The sequence below is a fragment of the Hirundo rustica genome, chromosome 8 (assembly GCF_015227805.2).
Source record: "Hirundo rustica isolate bHirRus1 chromosome 8, bHirRus1.pri.v3, whole genome shotgun sequence".
Classification (NCBI taxonomy): Eukaryota; Metazoa; Chordata; class Aves; order Passeriformes; family Hirundinidae; genus Hirundo; species Hirundo rustica.
The window spans coordinates 3,319,822-3,336,013 of NC_053457.1; the positions used below are offsets into that span (position 1 = coordinate 3,319,822).

General features: G+C 50.2%; 3 protein-coding genes across 6 annotated transcripts in view; 2 read left to right on the forward strand and 1 right to left on the reverse strand.

Annotated features, from left to right (window-relative positions):
• Positions 1-4,108, forward strand: LOC120755655 (early activation antigen CD69-like). The gene is made up of 6 exons (XM_040070958.2): positions 1-137; positions 770-1,278; positions 1,659-1,754; positions 1,857-2,035; positions 2,902-3,002; positions 3,094-4,108. The coding sequence occupies exons 2-6, from the start codon at positions 876-878 to the stop codon at positions 3,206-3,208; spliced, it is 894 nt and encodes a 297-aa protein (XP_039926892.1). The 5' UTR covers positions 1-137; positions 770-875; the 3' UTR covers positions 3,209-4,108.
• Positions 4,038-15,264, reverse strand: ECD (ecdysoneless cell cycle regulator). Of its 2 annotated transcripts, none has more exons than XM_040070951.2 (13): positions 15,178-15,264; positions 13,968-14,085; positions 13,510-13,597; positions 12,353-12,531; positions 10,783-10,978; positions 9,778-9,906; positions 9,513-9,638; positions 8,669-8,754; positions 7,836-7,942; positions 7,246-7,423; positions 6,741-6,808; positions 6,443-6,663; positions 4,038-5,925 (listed from the first exon to the last, which is right to left on the reverse strand). In XM_040070951.2, exons 1-13 carry the CDS (start codon positions 15,230-15,232, stop codon positions 5,707-5,709), a joined length of 1,770 nt encoding a protein of 589 aa, XP_039926885.1. In that variant the 5' UTR covers positions 15,233-15,264; the 3' UTR covers positions 4,038-5,706. The 2 variants fall into 2 exon arrangements, with proteins under 2 accessions (XP_039926885.1, XP_039926884.1); XM_040070950.1 differs by lacking the exon at positions 15,178-15,264 and adding an exon at positions 14,721-14,935.
• The window catches only part of FAM149B1 (family with sequence similarity 149 member B1), a 12,957-nt gene continuing 11,694 nt past the window's right edge, over positions 14,930-16,192 (forward strand). For 2 of the 3 annotated variants that reach the window (XM_040070952.2, XM_040070955.2), the window contains exons 1-3: positions 14,936-15,019; positions 15,649-15,753; positions 15,892-16,003. In XM_040070952.2, the coding sequence (XP_039926886.1) occupies positions 14,985-15,019; positions 15,649-15,753; positions 15,892-16,003 (252 nt within the window). In that variant the 5' untranslated portion in view covers positions 14,936-14,984. Of the gene's footprint in view, positions 15,020-15,648; positions 15,754-15,891; positions 16,004-16,192 lie in introns of all 3 variants that reach the window. The other variant, XM_040070954.1, reaches the window with a different exon arrangement.

The following is a 16,192-nucleotide window of genomic DNA, read 5'->3' on the forward strand; positions in this document are numbered from 1 at the left end:
CGGGTGGAAGGGCCGTCCGGAGAGTTTGTCCGGAGCCGCGGCGCTGGGAGCAGGGGGCGTTCGGGTCCCACCGGAGTTGGCGGCGAAAAGCGAAACTTGGCGAGCAGTGGAGGAGCTCGGAGGCGGCTCCAGCACAGGTGGGATCCGCGGTGGGTTGTGTCCCAGCTCGGGGCTCGCTGCGGGCGGAGGGAGCCGCGGTGAGGGGCAGGGGGCGGTCCCGGTGAGTTCCTTGTGCCGGGATCCCCCGTGTCCACCGTGCCCTGAGATCGCGGAGGGAGCGACTGCCCGCGGTCTCCTCCTTGCCCGGCTCCCTGGGGACGAGGCGGTGCCGCAGCAGCGATGGCTCCTCCCGGTTGCTCTCAATAGGACAGAGGCGGCTGCTCCGTGGTGCGGCACCGGGCTGGGCGCCGCTGCTCGGGCGGGAGGTGTCCGTGCCCGGCTCAGGGCTGGCACGGGAGGAACCTGAACGTGCCTCAGAGCCCAAAGCACTCCAGGCGCCGAGAAAGGCTGTGCCCGCGCTCGGTGTCGCCAGGCTCCAAGCCGCCGGGGCAGCGAATGCGGGGGACAATCCTGAGCAGCCCGGGGCTGCTGCTCCTTCCCCCTCGGGAGGCGGACTGCCAGCCGCAGCTGTCCCGTCCCCGCCTCCGGCAGCTCACAGGCGTTGTCACCGCCTGTCCCGGCACGGAGCTGGGCTGCAGCGGCTGCAGAGCCGGAGGGGCCGCGGCTGCGGGCACGGCAGAGCTCCGGGACGCTGCGCTTGTGTCCGCAGGTGCTGCCGCAGCGTCCGCGGAGCGGGGCCAGGGCGGGACTGAGCTGGCAGCGCCTTCCTGAGCCTCGGTGTCCCGCAGCGCCGGGACCAGCAGTGACCTCTCCTCATGTCCCTTTCCGTGTGCCATCACCGCGGGTGTGAAGCCGTTCCCGAGGCCGATCTCCGAGAGGCTTTTTCAGCACTCCTGATGTGTCGGGAGCAAGGGGCTGTTTGTTCCCAGCAGCGAGATGCTGGCTGTGAGCTGGAGGAGAGTGAATTCTGCTCTGTTCATGGGGTTGTGAAGGAGCCCCTGCCTCTCCAGGAGGGACCAGCAGCCGGGCTTACACACTTGCCTGGGGCGCAAGAAGCCACTTGTCATAAGCAGGGGGATGCCACTTGTGAGTGTGCAGTGAGTGAAGATGTGGAGAATGGATTCTGCACCAGCGATGGGAGTGTGAGGGAGATCCTGGGTCCCCAGGGCACATCAGCAACCGACAATGTACACAGAAGGAGCCACAGAAGATTCCCAGGTGAGTGCAGGACTACACCTGTGGATTCTACGGAGGGGACAGTGTCACCTCACAAGGACAGGACTGGCACATGTGTGGTTGTTTCCCGATGTCTGGAAGAGGCCACGTGCTCTGCATGGCCCCATCAGTGGCTGGAACCAACAGCACCAGGTGTCCCCAAGCCTGTGCAGTTCTCCTGCTGCAGCCTGTCCCCACAGCTGTGTCCCTGGCTGTCCCCACAGCTGTGTCCCTGCCGGTGTCCCAGGCTCTTGGCTCCCTGGCTGCCAGCTGAGTGAGGGGCAGACTGGCTGAGGGGTCCCTCCTGTGCTCCCTGGGCATTGGGTGAGCAGATTGCAGGGCTGGGTCTGGTTCTCACAGCCAGCAGCTCTTTCCTGCTCCAGGCAAGTGGTTCAGGAGCCATCCCGTGGTCGTGTTGGTGCTGACTGTGCTCGTGTTCCTGGTGCTGGCTTTGCTGGTGGCCTTGGCTGTGCAGTCAGGTAAGGGAGGGGCAGCAGCCTGGGCCCAGCCCCTCGGGGCAGAGCGGGGTCCCTGCTCCCTGCAGAGGGGAATCCTCAGAGCTTCTCCTCTTCCCCCTCCAGCGCCACAGGTTCCAGTTCCAGCTGCGACTCCCCTGTTGGTTCTGGGCTGTCCCTCTGGCTGGGTCGGGTACAATGGGGTCTGCTACTACTTCTCATGGGATCACGGCACCTGGGATCAGGGTCAGGAACGGTGCTCTGAGCTCGGGGCCTCCCTGGCCATTGTCAAGGATATGCACATGGTGAGTGAGGTGCTGTGGGTGTGTCCTGGTTTGGGACAAATTTGGGAGAAAACCCCTGTATAGGATCCCTCCAAGGAAGCAAACCCAAGTGGCCCCTCCCTCCAACTGGTCCGGTAAAAAAAAACCTCTTTGGAGAAAAGTGGAAAAAACTATTTTACTAAACAAATGAAGTGCATACAAGTATAAAGAATGAATACTATGAAACAATAAAACCTCTCCTTCTGAAGTGACATGGCAAATTGAGAAAGTCCTTGCCATGGGTGTAGCTCGGCTCTCTCTCAGTCTCTCCTTAGTCCCGGTCCCTCCGGCGCTGCTGGAAAATGCCAAGGTCCAGGCCCCGGTGGGCCGCAGGTGCAGCCCCCAGTGCTCCCCTGGGTTTTCAGTCCAGAGCAGGTTTAAACAGTCCCAAGAAAAAGGGAAAAAAATAGTCCAGGGAACTTCTCTGCCCTAGCTAGCTGAAACTAACTAAAAGCAAAAAAAGATCTCTGTCCTGCAGTCTCTCCAAGCCTCCGCCGAACACGCTGTCTACAGAAGAATGTGGAGGAGTCAGGCAGTTTTCTCAAAACAAACTCCGCGCTTCTCCTTGCTCTTAGAACCAGTCTTAAAGGCACAGGACTCAATATACAGCACAAACAGAACAGACGATTGGGGATACAAACATCATTAAGTTACCCTAGGACAGGGTGGTGTGGGGTGTCTGAGGGGAGCCTGGGGGTGCTCCTGGGCCGGGCTGGGTGCTGGTAGGGCTGGGGCTGCAGCCCTGTCCTGGGGCCTTGCAGGGAAGGAGCCCCAGTGTGCGGGGGGGAGCCCCGGACACGTGTCCCCCCGAGGGGCCGGGGCAGCTCCCACTCCTCTCTCCTGGGCAGGATTTGCTCTTCCGCCTCCGCGGGAACGTCGATTTCTGGCTGGGGCTGCGCAGACGGGGCGAGCGCCTGCAGTGGGGGGACGGCAGCGACTTCAGCTCCTGGTGAGTGCCGGGGAGCCGGGCAGGGCATGGGGGGGACAGGGACACAAGGTGTTCCCCTGGGAACCAGCGCTGTCTCTGCTCCTCCTTGCAGGGTTCCTGTCCTTGGCGATTCCGAGTGTGTGTACCTGGCTGACAATGAATTCAGGAGTGAGAGCTGCTCAAATCAGCAGCCGTATCTCTGCAGCAAGGCCCAAGCTCCCCTGTAACAGGGAGTGGAGAAAGGACCTTCCCCATGCTGGGCAGTCACAGCTTCACCTCTTAGCCCAGCACAGGGCTGTCCTTCCTCAGCTGCACCCTGTGCCTTGCACTTACTCTCAGGGTCACCCCAGTGCCCATTCATCCCCACTGCCAAACGCTGGGCTGGGTGTTCCAAGGAAAAGTCTCTGCAATGCATCCTGCCAGCGATGCTCCCTGGAGTGAGTGGATTGCCCTTATTACACAACAAGTTCAAATGGGATACCATCACAAACTGGCCTGAAGGTGAGACTTTTGGACTGTTCTTGGAAGAGGAACAAGAAAAGCTGACACGTGCTGAGAAGGAATCCCACCTTTGGCTTCAGGCACCTGACTGTCAAGAATGCTCTGATGGATCCTGCCTCCCTCTCTCTCAGCTTTGGAGGAGGATGGTTGGAGGTGCTGCCTGGGGAAGGGAATTTGCTGCCACCACCATAATCCGGCACAGAGCTGCTTCTGCCGTGGGGCTAACCTCTGCTGGTGAGAGCAGCCACTGAACTGGTGCTTTATTATCATCTACCTCACTAAAAGGGGATCCTATCGCCATGTAAAAATGACCCTATTGTATTGGCTTTCACATTTGGGTATTAGTTTGTACATATTGTTATTTATTTTAAGTATAGTGCTATTTATGATCCCTTTTTAGCTGTTTACTAATGTAACCTAATTTCTCATTTTAAGTATGCACTGCATAGGTCATAGATACAGTAGTGTGATGAATATATTATGTTGAGGTACATCTCTTATAGCTTATAGAAGTAATAGTGTGATAAATGTATTGTACTATGAGCCTTAGGAAAATACAAAGCGTTACAATACTTCTGTGTAACCTAGAAAACTGTATAAATCAATAAAATTGTTTCCCCATCTTCTGACTGACTTCTCTAAGTGCTAAGATATCGGTGACACAAACCAGAGCCCCGGAGGAGAATTAGAGAACTTCTTAACTCCTGGTCATCAGGGAATTGTGAAACAACAAGATGAAGCCACAAGAGGGAATAAAATATATTGACCTGATCTCTAGGCTGTCATGTAGATAAGTTAGAGTTGAAAACCGAAAAAAAGAAGTTTCTGCGACATCAAAAGCTCCCTAGAAACCAGCGCCGGAGCCTCGCCCTGTGCCCCCGATCTGGTTGACCCGGCAGCTGAGGTACCAACATCGCCTCTCGTATCCTCTGCCCACCTGGTCTCCCTCCCCACCGTGACTGGCTGCGCTCCCGCACATGGGTTCCTCAACCCAGCCAAAGCCCCTCGCACATGGGGCGTGGTTGATGAACTGTGCCGAGCTTGTTCGGAGCTGCGGCGCTGGGAGCAGGGGGCGTTCGGGTCCCACCGGAGTTGCAGCGAAAAGCAAAACTTGGCGAGCAGCGGGGGAGCTTGGAGGCGGCTCCAGCACAGGTGGGACCCGCGGTGGGTTGTGTCCCAGCTCGCAGCAGGCGGAGGGGGCGGTTCTGTCTCTGCTCCTCCTTGCAGGGTTCCTGTTCTTGGCAATTCCGAGTGTGTGTACCTGGCTGACAATAAATTCAGGAGTGAGAGCTGCTCAAATCAGCAGCTGTATCTCTGCAGCAAGGCCCAAGCTCCCCAGTAACAGGGAGTGGAGAAATGACCTTCTTCACACTGGGCTGTCACAGCTTCACCTCTTAGCCCAGCACAGGGCTGTCCTGCCTCAGCTGCACCCTGTGCCTTGCACTTACTCTCAGGGTCACCCCAGTGCCTGTTCATCCCCACTGCCAAACGCTGGGCTGTGTGTTCCAAGGAAAAGTCTCTGCAATCCATCCTGCCAGTGATGCTCCCTGGAGTGAGTGGATTACCCTCATTACACAACAAGCTCAGATGGGAAATCCAAATCACACTGGGCTCTTGGAAATCATCACAAACTGGCCTGAAGGTGAGCCTTTTGGACTATCCTTGGAAGAGGAAGAACAACTCACACGTGCTGAGCAAAAATCTCACTATCTCACTTTTGCCATCAGACACCTCACAGTTAAGAATGGTCTGTCAGCGGCTAGCTCTGTGTCTCCTGGCTTCAGAAGAGGACAGTTGAAGCTGCAGCTTGGGGAAGGAAATTCGCTGCCACTGCTGTAACCCAGCCCAGAGCTGCTGCTGCTGCTGCGGGGTGAGCCACTGCTTGTGAGAGCAGCCACTGAACTGGGACCTTATTATCACCTCCCTCACTAGAAGAGGGACCTATCCCCATCTTCTCATGTGCCTGGGATCCTGAGCTCACCTCTTCCTGCCCAGGTGGGAGCTGGGTCGCTGCTGCCCCACTCCTGCTGCTCCTTCAGCACTGCCCCAAGCTTTGGCAGCACTGTAGGCACATCCCTCCGTGCACCAAGACATCTTGCAAGTGACACATAATGAAGAGAATGCTCAAAATTAAAAGCTTTGGCCTCTTCTTCCACATCCTGCTCGTATGTCTGTGCTTCATTTCCCCACCCACCACCTTTTCCAAAGTTTCCCCCTGCATTGCTCAGCTGCTCGAGCCAGTGAGATCTGTGTTCTCAGGTAAATTCACCCCCATGCTCTGTAAAATGTTCGAGGTGGGTCCTGCCAGGCCAGCCTGGGCACTGTAGGACTCCAGCAGGTTTGCCACCAGGTTCATGTCCACATCCACGGGTGCCAGCTCAGCATCCTCAGCTCCAGAATCAGGGCCAGCACTCTCAGATGTGGCTGCTTCAACAGAACTTGCCTGCAGCGAGTACAAAGAGAGATTTATCAAATTGCATGAGCAGATTTAAGGGGAAAAAAAAGGCAAGCCACAAGAGAAAAAAAACAATTCTGCAGCCAGCAATGTCCAGTACATTCTAGAGTCTTGACAATCAGGAATTCATCCACCAGATGCTCAAGCCAGCTAAAAATCATCACTGTCCATCACCCAGATTAAGTTCCAGAAGGACAGAAAGTGTTGCTGAGTCCTGGTTCAGCTTCCTATGGGAGCAAACTATTACAGAACTCCCAAGTCAAGCTGCAGCTGCTTGCCCTACTACTAGAAACAGGAACATGAAACTTAAGTCTTGGAAAAGCTGTGCAAATTCAAAGCTTAGGAAAGCTTTAGTTTGGAAAAAAAAAAAGCATATTATGGTGCAGGTACAGCCCACTTTGCTTGCACGTGGGAAGATTCTGACCACATTACTCAAAATGGCCACTTTCAGCACATTTCCTGTTTGGAAATTACTGCTACAAATCTCAGCTCAAGGCATACTCACCCCTCTCTTTTGGGTGGTGAAACTTCTCCCAACATTGGTCTGTGCCAGCTCACGGTCCATCTCATTCATGTATGCCTTGAGGCTGCCCACAAGCTCCCCAGGAGACACCTTCTGCTCCTGCCTTTGATTCCCTGCATCCAGGTCTTTATCATCCTCATCTGAGAAATCAAACTCCTCCTCTTCATCCAGATCATCAGAATCCAGCTCCTCCGAGTCTGCCCCTGGGTATTATTTTGTGTCAGTACAGCGGCAAAGAAATCAGTGCAGGGATTTGTTTCAATTAAAGAAGCAATCTCACCTAAAATTCTGTCCAGTGCTTTCGAAAAAGAATCCATGTCAAAGGTAACATGCGATTCATCAGATGACCTGAAATACAAAAATATTTATAAATTAATAAAGCTTTTATGCTTGCATAAGCCTGACACAAGCACAGGCTATACTGATTTCTCTCAAGCCAGATTGAAATTGGGACATTTAGGTCCTCAGAAGTTTGAAACTTGTATAGATTAGACCTGAAACAGTGAGTGGAAGAATTCTTGGCATAAAAGACAACAATTTTGAAGACCACAAAATCAAACTGAATGACAGAGAGCAGCTCAGCTTGCAGCACTTGAACCTACACCAGTGTCAGAGTGGTACCAAGCTGATTCAAAGCAAGTACATATTCACTGGTGTAGGTTTGCTTCAGGCCCCTGCTCAGCAGAGCACCTTCAGACTTTGATTCTCTGCATCACAGAATCAACCACAGGGCTGCAGCAGAGTGCAGCATTCTACACCAGACCCCAAACTCCAAGTGCCACTACCATGGCATTTCTGCTCCTTCGTGTGTGGAGACTTTGGACACAAAAGCCTTCATGCTCTCAGCAACTGTTTCCAAGTCATATTTTTGCTCTTCCTCATTTGTGGAAGGAAGGGACTCATTTCTTGCCTCCTTCAGCACCTGATCCAGAGCATCTGGTGTAATATCCAGCCAGCTGTCATCTGAAAGAACACAGGACAGATCTGTTATTCTGCACAAGCCTGCTGGCCCACAGGGCCCAAGAAAGGACTGTAACCATTCTGCAGCTCATTTTTGTAGTTAAGTTTTTGTGCTGATCCAGGGTCACACACAGCAGAAGGCAGAGAGAAGCTGAGAAGAAGAGAGTGGAGACTTCATTCCACTACTTTAAAACTCTGCTTTGCAGAGTTCAAACTCAGAGATACCATTCTAGTCACTGAGAATCCTTCGGCCACTAAGTGGAAGAAGAAAGGCTTACTCTAAATTGGGAGAGCCAATCCAGTATTTAGTCTTAATGAAGGTTGGATTGGCTTTCCCTTCACAGCTGTCAACCCTCCCCCTCTCGCCCCGCTAATAATTATCTATAAGAGGAATAATTCCCTCCATACAGCTCACCATCCTCTGGAGGAAGACAAGCTGCTTCTCTCTCAAATTCCTTCAAATCAATGGATGTTGTCTGTAGTAGTGTCAGGATTTCATCACCTGGGCTCACTTCAACAGAGCTAGAAGAAAAAAAAAAAAATCAATTTACTGAAATGGATTCAATGGGATCACATGCTCTGCATTCAGGTTTTCATTGGAATTCTTCATTTTCCCTTCTGTGCAAACATATCAAAAAGGGAAATGAATCTGGGGGAAGTACCAGAGTACTTCACAGAGTATTGGCCAAAACAGGACATTGGTCAGTCCCTGCAATTCCCAGCTGATGGCTCCAAAGCCCGTTTGTCATGGCTCTTTTTCTTTACATTTATCTTGTCTTGGAAAATATTAAGATTGCCAGATCCCAAACAGCACAGACTGGAAACTCAAGAAACTAACAGTCAAGATATTATGATCTGGCAAAGGCTCAAATATTTTTGTAGTGATTTATGTTTTGGATTTGATCTTTCAGAGAAATCTACAGCTTTGAGTAAAGGAGACAGATTACTCTGTGTTCATCATTCACTGGGACTGCTTTTAAATGAAACTTTCATACACTTTTTACAGTCAACCAAGGAAATAATGCTTTTCAGTCACCTCTTAACCCACTTGGAAGAGCTCAGCATTTCACAAAACCAAGATAAAGAGTTACTCAAGCAAGAACTTCTCTGAGTGGAGTATTCTAGAGGAATTAGTACTTGTATGTCCTGGCCACAGCACCCGTGTTAAATGTACAATGGTTAAGGTTTTGTGTACAAAGGATTTGTAGGTACAGTGTAGGACACTCAGGAATTTCAAGTAGCTCTGACCTTTCTGGCACAGCAACAGATTGCTGGAAGTGATCTTCTGCCATATGCAACAGTTCCAGGTACTTTGCAGATCCTTCAATTTCTCCCTATTTAATGCAAGTCACAGGCATGAATCCAAACAATTCTCCCTCCCCTTCCTCTTCACAGTCAGGCTTCCTAAGGATGACTGCTTGTCACACAGAAATGCTTAGAGAACCAAACAAAGTAAAACCTCTTTGCCATGTACACTTGGAACTGAATACAGCAAAGGGGCACTCCTATATTTGAAGTATATTAAAGTATATTAATCTAAGTATTTTAATAGAGTTGTCCAATTTTATAACCTTCAAACAAGTAGTAGATTGATGTCCCATTTATTAACTTCAAAGAAGTAGCCAAAGGCATCTAAAAAAAAAAAAAAAACCAAACCACAAAACCTCACCAAAACCCCCAGAAATCACAAAAACCACACACACATAAAAATGACACTTGCATGGGCCCAAACAGGTCTATGGTGTTATGTAGAGACCTTGAAGAACATTAATTCTACAGGCATGGAAATGAAATGTAAAGCAGTGAAATCAGCTACACCTCACACAATCACATGGTGGTTTCGTTCTTTCAAGTGTACTTCTCCCCTTCCTTTGGATGAATGAATCAATCCCCAAATCTTGCTTTTTCCTTTCTCATTTCGAAATTACTTTCCAAGGGGAACAAACTGCACATGTCCCCTTTAAAGATATTAATTCATTCTACACAGAGATAAGGAATCAAGTTCTTGCCCCGCTGCAACTCCTGACACAAGTTGAAAAGATAAAATGTATTTTCCCTGGAATGTTTAAAAGCCACAGACACACTACTTCACCTTGAAATAATCTTTTTCCTTCAAGCTCCTGAGGAATCTCTCCCACAGAGGACCGCTTAATACATTTCTCTTGGCATCAGGAGCTACTTCACTGCTCTTGGAGCACAGAATTTCAAAGCCATGAGCCTGTATATAAAAGAACCAACAAAAAGAGGTTCTCAGGGTGTGATGGACTTTGCCCACATTTTTTTGGACAAGCAGGCAACTTCCAGAAAAGGACTCATTTCCTGGACATACATAAACAAAAGGCATCAAAAATCATTACCAGTTTCATGCCCAGTTCGTAGGCTCTGTACTGAGGATGGGAAGGGGTGGGCAGGGTGTATCCACTGCGTCTGTCTGGAACAAACTTCTGCTGCACCAGCTGTGCATATAAACACCGAGTGAAAGTCACCTGAAACAGGCAGAGCAGAAAAAAAACTCACTTCCTACAGCGTGACTGTGCTGTGGACAGGCATCCGGCTCCCACCAGGCACACTCAAGTGTGTCTGAAGGCACCCATATTACTGGCAATACCTGAGACTGCATTCAAAGTATATCTTAGATAGATTTTTCTGATAAACTGCTTTCCAGGCCTTACAAGGTTTCTTCCAAATTGAAATCCCCAAGCAAATATAAACTTTTGTCAGCCTAAATACATTAGGGAAAATCCTCAATATTCTGTATTTGCATCAACAAGGTGTATTTTCAATTAAAATTAAATTTGGTTAAAACTTAATATTTCGGAAACAGTTTAGAAGTCCAAAGTTTGACTCTAAAGCTTCTTTTCAGAAGTCTAGTGGTGCAACTCTGTAACAAAATGCATCCCATATACAATAGTGCTTGGACAGCGCCCATAAAACACTTCATAAAAGCTTTCACAGAGCTGTGAGAGCACAGCTGAGAAGGTGAAAATCTTGGAGAGAACCACTGGTTAGGACCAACTCCTTACGCTGGTTGGCAGTACTGTCAAACTGCTCTGATCACACAAGGCAATCAATTTACTCAGCAAGCATTTCAGCAGAGGAACTATTATCACAACCCATGGTTTCAGAAACAATTCTCTCACGATCAGCCCCTTGAAAGTCCAGCCACATGGATCCAGAGACACTATTCATGTAATGATCTGGAAACTCATCCCTAGAGCCAAAATGGGGAAAAAACCCAACCAACGAAAAACAATGGAAAACTCGCAGTTTTAAGTTAAATCTGTGTTTTTATACCACTGCCCAGAGAACCCTTGTCAGCCACAGAAGGGAATTAAGTGCCAAGGCTTTAGAGGAGCACTTACCAGGGTCATCACACGCTGGTCGGCAGGGAAGGTTCTGAAAGGGCGCCGACAGGCCCGCAAATCACCTGGATCCCGCAGGTAGAAGGCCTGGACTGCTGCAGCCACCAGGGACGGGCGCTGCCTCAGCACGGCCACAATGCCGGCCGGGAGGTAGCAGTGGGCTCGGTGCAGCGAGGCCTGGATCTTCTCGGGATACCTGAACAGCAACAGAGTGTAGGAAGTGTACTGCAAGTTAAACCACTCCTTCTCTATCATGAGGCCCATTTTCACTTTAATATTTACCTATATCATGGGTCAGAAGATTATTCTGGAGTTAAAACTTGGCCAATCTAATGCCTAGAATGTCTGCTTCTAGAATACATTTATATAAATGTACATGGCTAATAAAATTGAATCCGCCATGAGCGAAATGACAGACTTGTCTTTCCAAACAAGCCCTGGGTCTGCTGGTAGATAAAACTAGCACTGAGAGATAAAAGAAACATTGGGAAGGATTCCACTGATTGATGAATGGAAAAGAAGATATTTCCCTTTATAAAAAACTGTAGGTTTGCTGATAAATGAAATTGGATATTGAAAGATGAAAGAAACAATGGGGAAAACCCATACATTCAATAAGAATTAAAAATTAAAAGCGGGGGTTATACATTAAAGGGGAATTTTAGGTATTAGGCACTCCGGGAAGTCTGTACCTATCAAGTACCTCAGACAATGGGGAAAGAGAGAGGGAAATGTGACCGGGAAATTAGGATAAATAGGAGGCTGCGTCCTCCAAAATTTGAGAGACCCCAGGGGAAGTGCCCTATGGCCTTCCCCTTTAATTGAATAAAGTAAAAGGACTCCTCTGTCCCCTTTTTGGATGTAAACCTCTGGCATTTGTGGATTAATTTTCCTAACAGTAGCAAATGTACTTCAAGTTAAACCACTCCTTCTCTATCATAAGGCCCATTTTCACTTTAATATTTACCTGTATCATGGGTCAGAAGATTATTCTGGAGTTAAAACTTGGTCAATCTAATGCCTAGAATGTCTGCTTCTAGAATACATTTATATAAATGTACATGGCTAATAATCTCCCACAAGGGTAAGATGAGTGCCTGTGAACTTAACCAACATATCCAGCTATGCAGTATTCTTTGTCATACTCTGTAAAGGTTATGCTGTCAAATCCTTGCAAAAAATAAAGTACAGGGCTGAACGCAGCTGTCACAAGCTGAAGTTCTGACAGTTCTGCTGGTTCTTCACCTGAGGTCAAATCCTTTTTCCTCCTGCACAGGGCTCCTGAAAGATCACGGAACTTACAGATTTTTCAGTATAAGAAGTGAAGGAGGAGTACCTCTTGGCATTGTCAAGTGTGGAATTACAGCAGTGAACCAGTTTCAGATCCCCCAGATCACAGCCTACAGGACAATGATCCCCCTCTTTCCAAGAGTGTCACAGAGAAACCTCAAGCTCCTGGCTTCTGAAAAGGAACCCACTTAATCACATCTGTTGGGGAAATGTTTAAATCCCAGAGAGCACAGAACCAAACCTCACTGTTGCAGAGGACTGAAATAAAGGCCCCACCTACCCATCGATGCGTTTATACACGGCAGCTCTGATGGGCTCTGCAGCCAGGAACTCCTCGGAGCGGGTTGATAACAGTGCCAACGCCTGTGGGATGGTGGGACAGGGAGCAGAGAGGTCCCAGTCCTGCTCCGAAGTCTCAGACAGTGGAATGATGTGCAGCTCTCCTTTGTAAAAGAACACCTGGCAGACAGGAATGCTCTCATTAGATAGGGTAAGAACAGTCACACACTGAATGATGGAAAATTTCACTTCATACACAAATACATTTGTTTCAACACAGAGAATATAAAGTACAAATAGAGAACCAATACAGGAAGCAGCACAGGGTTTTCTAAAAAGTTATTTGAGATGCTAGAGACCATGATCCAACCAGTAAAAAGCCCTATTTTAACTGCAACAAGTTTTGTCCAACATCTCGTTTCCTTAATAACAATAATACCAAGTTTCTCTTCAACCAGAGAAGTGCTTCAGGAGAATCAGCATAACCTAATTGATTAGGAGCATCACAGTGATTAAAAAGCATTATTTCAAGTGCCACATGTAACCTCTGCTGGTTTCTGATCCTAAGAAAAGCCCTGAATGCAACATTCTCAACTCTCTCGCTCTATCTGTTCCCTCAAACAGAAGGAAAATATGAGCCCGATAGTCCAGGTACACACTTGCCATCAATTTTTGTGTTGTGTTCCACCCCTTTTAAGAATCTTGGAGTACGGGAAAAATAATTAAACAATTTTTTGCTAATGACCAAGTTAATTATTTCCATTTTAATCCACTGCCAGTGACGTGACTACAAGCAACCATCCATATCCAGGTGAAGGCGTCTGATCATTATTTCACCTATACCAGACAAAGCCTGTGTCCTTATAGAGACAGCAACACTCCAGCCCTAAGCATTCCCTACTCTGAGGGCAGCAAATCCTCTTGCCTAAACACTCCAGAATATGGTAAAAAGAAAAAAAAAACAAGTTGTTCTAGCAGAGCTAGAATGTTCAGGTAGAGACAGCAATGCTCCTGAAGGGAGCAACAGTAAGGGACAGACAGCACTCTGGATTTTCAGTGGCAGTCAGACTACGTGGCTAGAGGTGCAAGAGAAAACTCCATCTGCTACATAAAAGGCCACTGTGGCCCCCTTGCCAGCTGTACAGAAGTTTTACTCACCCTGTTTTCACTGTTCTCAGGATTCAGCCACTTTGGGAGAAAATCAGCTGCTTCTATCAAGAGAAACTCTCCATCGTTGTCATCAATCCTGGCCAATGAGAAATTGGTTTCCTATCAGGAAAAACCTTGCAGAGCACAGCACACTTCTGAATCCATGTCTGCTGAGTTGTTGTTTTTTTTTTTTTTTTTTTTTTAATATTCACAGAACCACAGAAAGGCTTAGGTTAGAAGGGACCTTAAAGATTATCTGGTTCCAACCACCCTGCCATAGGCAGGCACACCTTCCACTAGCCCAGGCTTCTCCAAGCTCCATCCAACCTGGCCTTGGACATTTAAATGTGTATGGGCCAGAAAAAACTCCTCCAAGGACGGGGAATATTAAAGACAGGACCTTCAGAACATAGGCACTGCCCCTTTACAACTGTCCCAAAAAAGCACCTTTGCAGCACCCACCTTACCTGGCTGCCAGCCCCGGGAACTCCCTGGTGATCTCCCGGACCAGGTACACAATGAACCACTCATCCTCCACATTATCCCCGAACAGGGTGGTGCCGCCGATGTGCGCCGGGGTCTCGCCTGGACGGGGCAGGGACAGGAGAGGCGGCTCAGCAACCCCGTGCACAGAAACAGACTGTCCACACAGGACACGGAGTCTCCCTCCCTGGGGATACTGCAGACCCCGCTGACAAAATCTTGTGTCGTGTGCTCTGGGATGACCCTGCTGCAGCAGGGAGGTGGCACCACATGCCTCACTGGGGGCCATTCTAGCGCGACCCATGCCGTGACACTGTGAGTCTGTGAGGCCGCCGGGTCCCCCCTCACACAGTCCCGCCGGATCCCCCTCACACGCTCCCAGTTCCCGGCCGCCGGGTCCCCCCTCACACGTCCTAAGCCTCCCTCACACAGTCCCGCCGGATCCCCCTCACACGCTCCCAGTTCCCGGCCGCCGGGTCCCCCCCTCACACGTCCTAAGCCTCCCTCACACAGTCCCGCCGGATCCCCCTCACACGCTCCCAGTTCCCGGCCGCCGGGTCCCCCCTCACACGCCCTGAGCCTCCCTCACACAGTCCCGCCGGATTCCCCCTCACACGCTCCCGGTTCCTGCCTGCCGGGTAGCCCTCACACGCTGCCGGTTCCCGGCCACCGGATGCCCTCACACGTCCCCTCCGGGCGCTCCCCCCGCCGTGCCTCCCGGCCCGCTCCCGGCTCACCGCGGCGCGGCACGTAGCGCAGGCGGAACGGCTGCCGCTGCCACACGTAGGCGGCCAGGAGCGGGGCGAAGCGCACCAGGGCCAGCTCCGCGCAGCGCCGCAGCAGCGCCTCGCCGCCCGGGCCCGCCGCCGCCGCCGCGAACAGGCGGTAGCGCACCGCGTCCTCGGGCAGCGCCGGCCGCCGCAGCGCCTCCATCGCGCCCAGGCCGCGCTCCGCCCCCGCGGGAGGAGCGGCGCGATGGCGGCGGGGCGGCGGCGCTGAGGATGATATCGCGATACGCGCGGAAACCGGTGCAGGCGTGAGTGGCGGCCGCTGCCCCTGCCCCCCGCGCGGTCCCGAGCCCCATCGCCGTCCCGGTCGCGGTTTCCCCCCGGCCCCACTCCCGGGCCTGCCGCCCGCGCTCCCCCCAGCACCAAACAGGGCCCCGTGACGGCCCGGTCACCCCATGTCCCCGACCGGAGATGGTTCCTGGCGGTCCCGGGGTTCCTGAGCACCGGTCCCGGCCAGACATGGGTGTGACAGAACGCGATTAAATCCCTGCAGCTGGCTTTTAACCCCTCGAGTTGGGTCAGTTCTGACTTACTCGGCTCGCTAACTCTTGTTCTATTGAATTTAATTCAATTTAATTAATCTACGGGGATAATGGCATTGTCTCTGCTTTTAGGGAGCTGTAGCCCAATTTACAGCATCTTAAGTTTAAGTTTAACTGATTTTGAAGCTAAGACCTTTAACTCCGTGTGTATCCTAGAGTTGGTTTTGGCACCTTAAACCTAGAGGTTTGGCGACAAAGAGTTAGCTTTGTAATAGCAATGAATGTGTGCACAGTCCTTGAGAAGCAGGAAAGAAAAACCTATAAAATTTATTGGGAACTCTGTAAATGTTTATTTTTTGTAAGTAATGCCAAGCTCTACTTCTGTTTCTTTTTAGACAAGGACTCCCAAAACATGCCTTGAAGCATCACCCACTGCCAGAGCCACGGGCTCAGGTGTGCTCAGCCACACCCAGGGCTGAAAAGCTCGGCCAGACCTCCAGGTGCTTCTCATGACACATCCGATCCAGCTGTTCTGATACAGCTAGGCTTTGTTTACTGACACTCTTGGTTTGTCATTGTTTATTGTGAGCTGTTCTGGTCTTTTTTTTTTTTTCCCCCCCCCGATGTGCGCATTTCAGGGAGTTGGGAATCCATAAGGAATCGGTTGATGATGGGGATCCACGGACTGCTAGTCAAGGTTGTGCTGACACCTCCACAGAAGACAGCTCAGTCTTCTCTTGGGGCTATGATGTGAGTAGAACATAATCATCCAAGCCAAATATGGCACAGAACGACACTTGAAATGTCACTGCAAAGATGTGTCAGAACAAAAATGATTTGATCTGTCAAAAAATCATGGTAGTGATTATAGAAAGAACATATTTCTTACCACTTTCCATCTTTCAGTTCAAAACACATTAGGCTCGTACTATTCTGTTA

What these genes read in the sequence shown, in the direction of transcription:
- LOC120755655 (XM_040070958.2), top strand. Translation starts at nt 876, where the DNA reads ATGTCCCTTTCCGTGTGCCATCACCGCGGGTGTGAAGCCGTTCCCGAG. An exon ending in GGCCTTGGCTGTGCAGTCAG is followed by an intron (nt 1,755 to 1,856) that starts GTAAGGGAGGGG and finishes TTCCCCCTCCAG; the next exon opens with CGCCACAGGTTCCAGTTCCA. An exon ending in GGCAGCGACTTCAGCTCCTG is followed by an intron (nt 3,003 to 3,093) that starts GTGAGTGCCGGG and finishes TCCTCCTTGCAG; the next exon opens with GGTTCCTGTCCTTGGCGATT.
- ECD (XM_040070950.1), bottom strand. Translation starts at nt 14,916, where the DNA reads ATGGAGGCGCTGCGGCGGCCGGCGCTGCCCGAGGACGCGGTGCGCTAC. An exon ending in CTGAGAACAGTGAAAACAGG is followed by an intron (nt 12,532 to 13,509) that starts GTGAGTAAAACT and finishes CCTGTCTGCCAG; the next exon opens with GTGTTCTTTTACAAAGGAGA. An exon ending in TCTGTTGCTGTGCCAGAAAG is followed by an intron (nt 7,943 to 8,668) that starts GTCAGAGCTACT and finishes TTTTTCTTCTAG; the next exon opens with CTCTGTTGAAGTGAGCCCAG.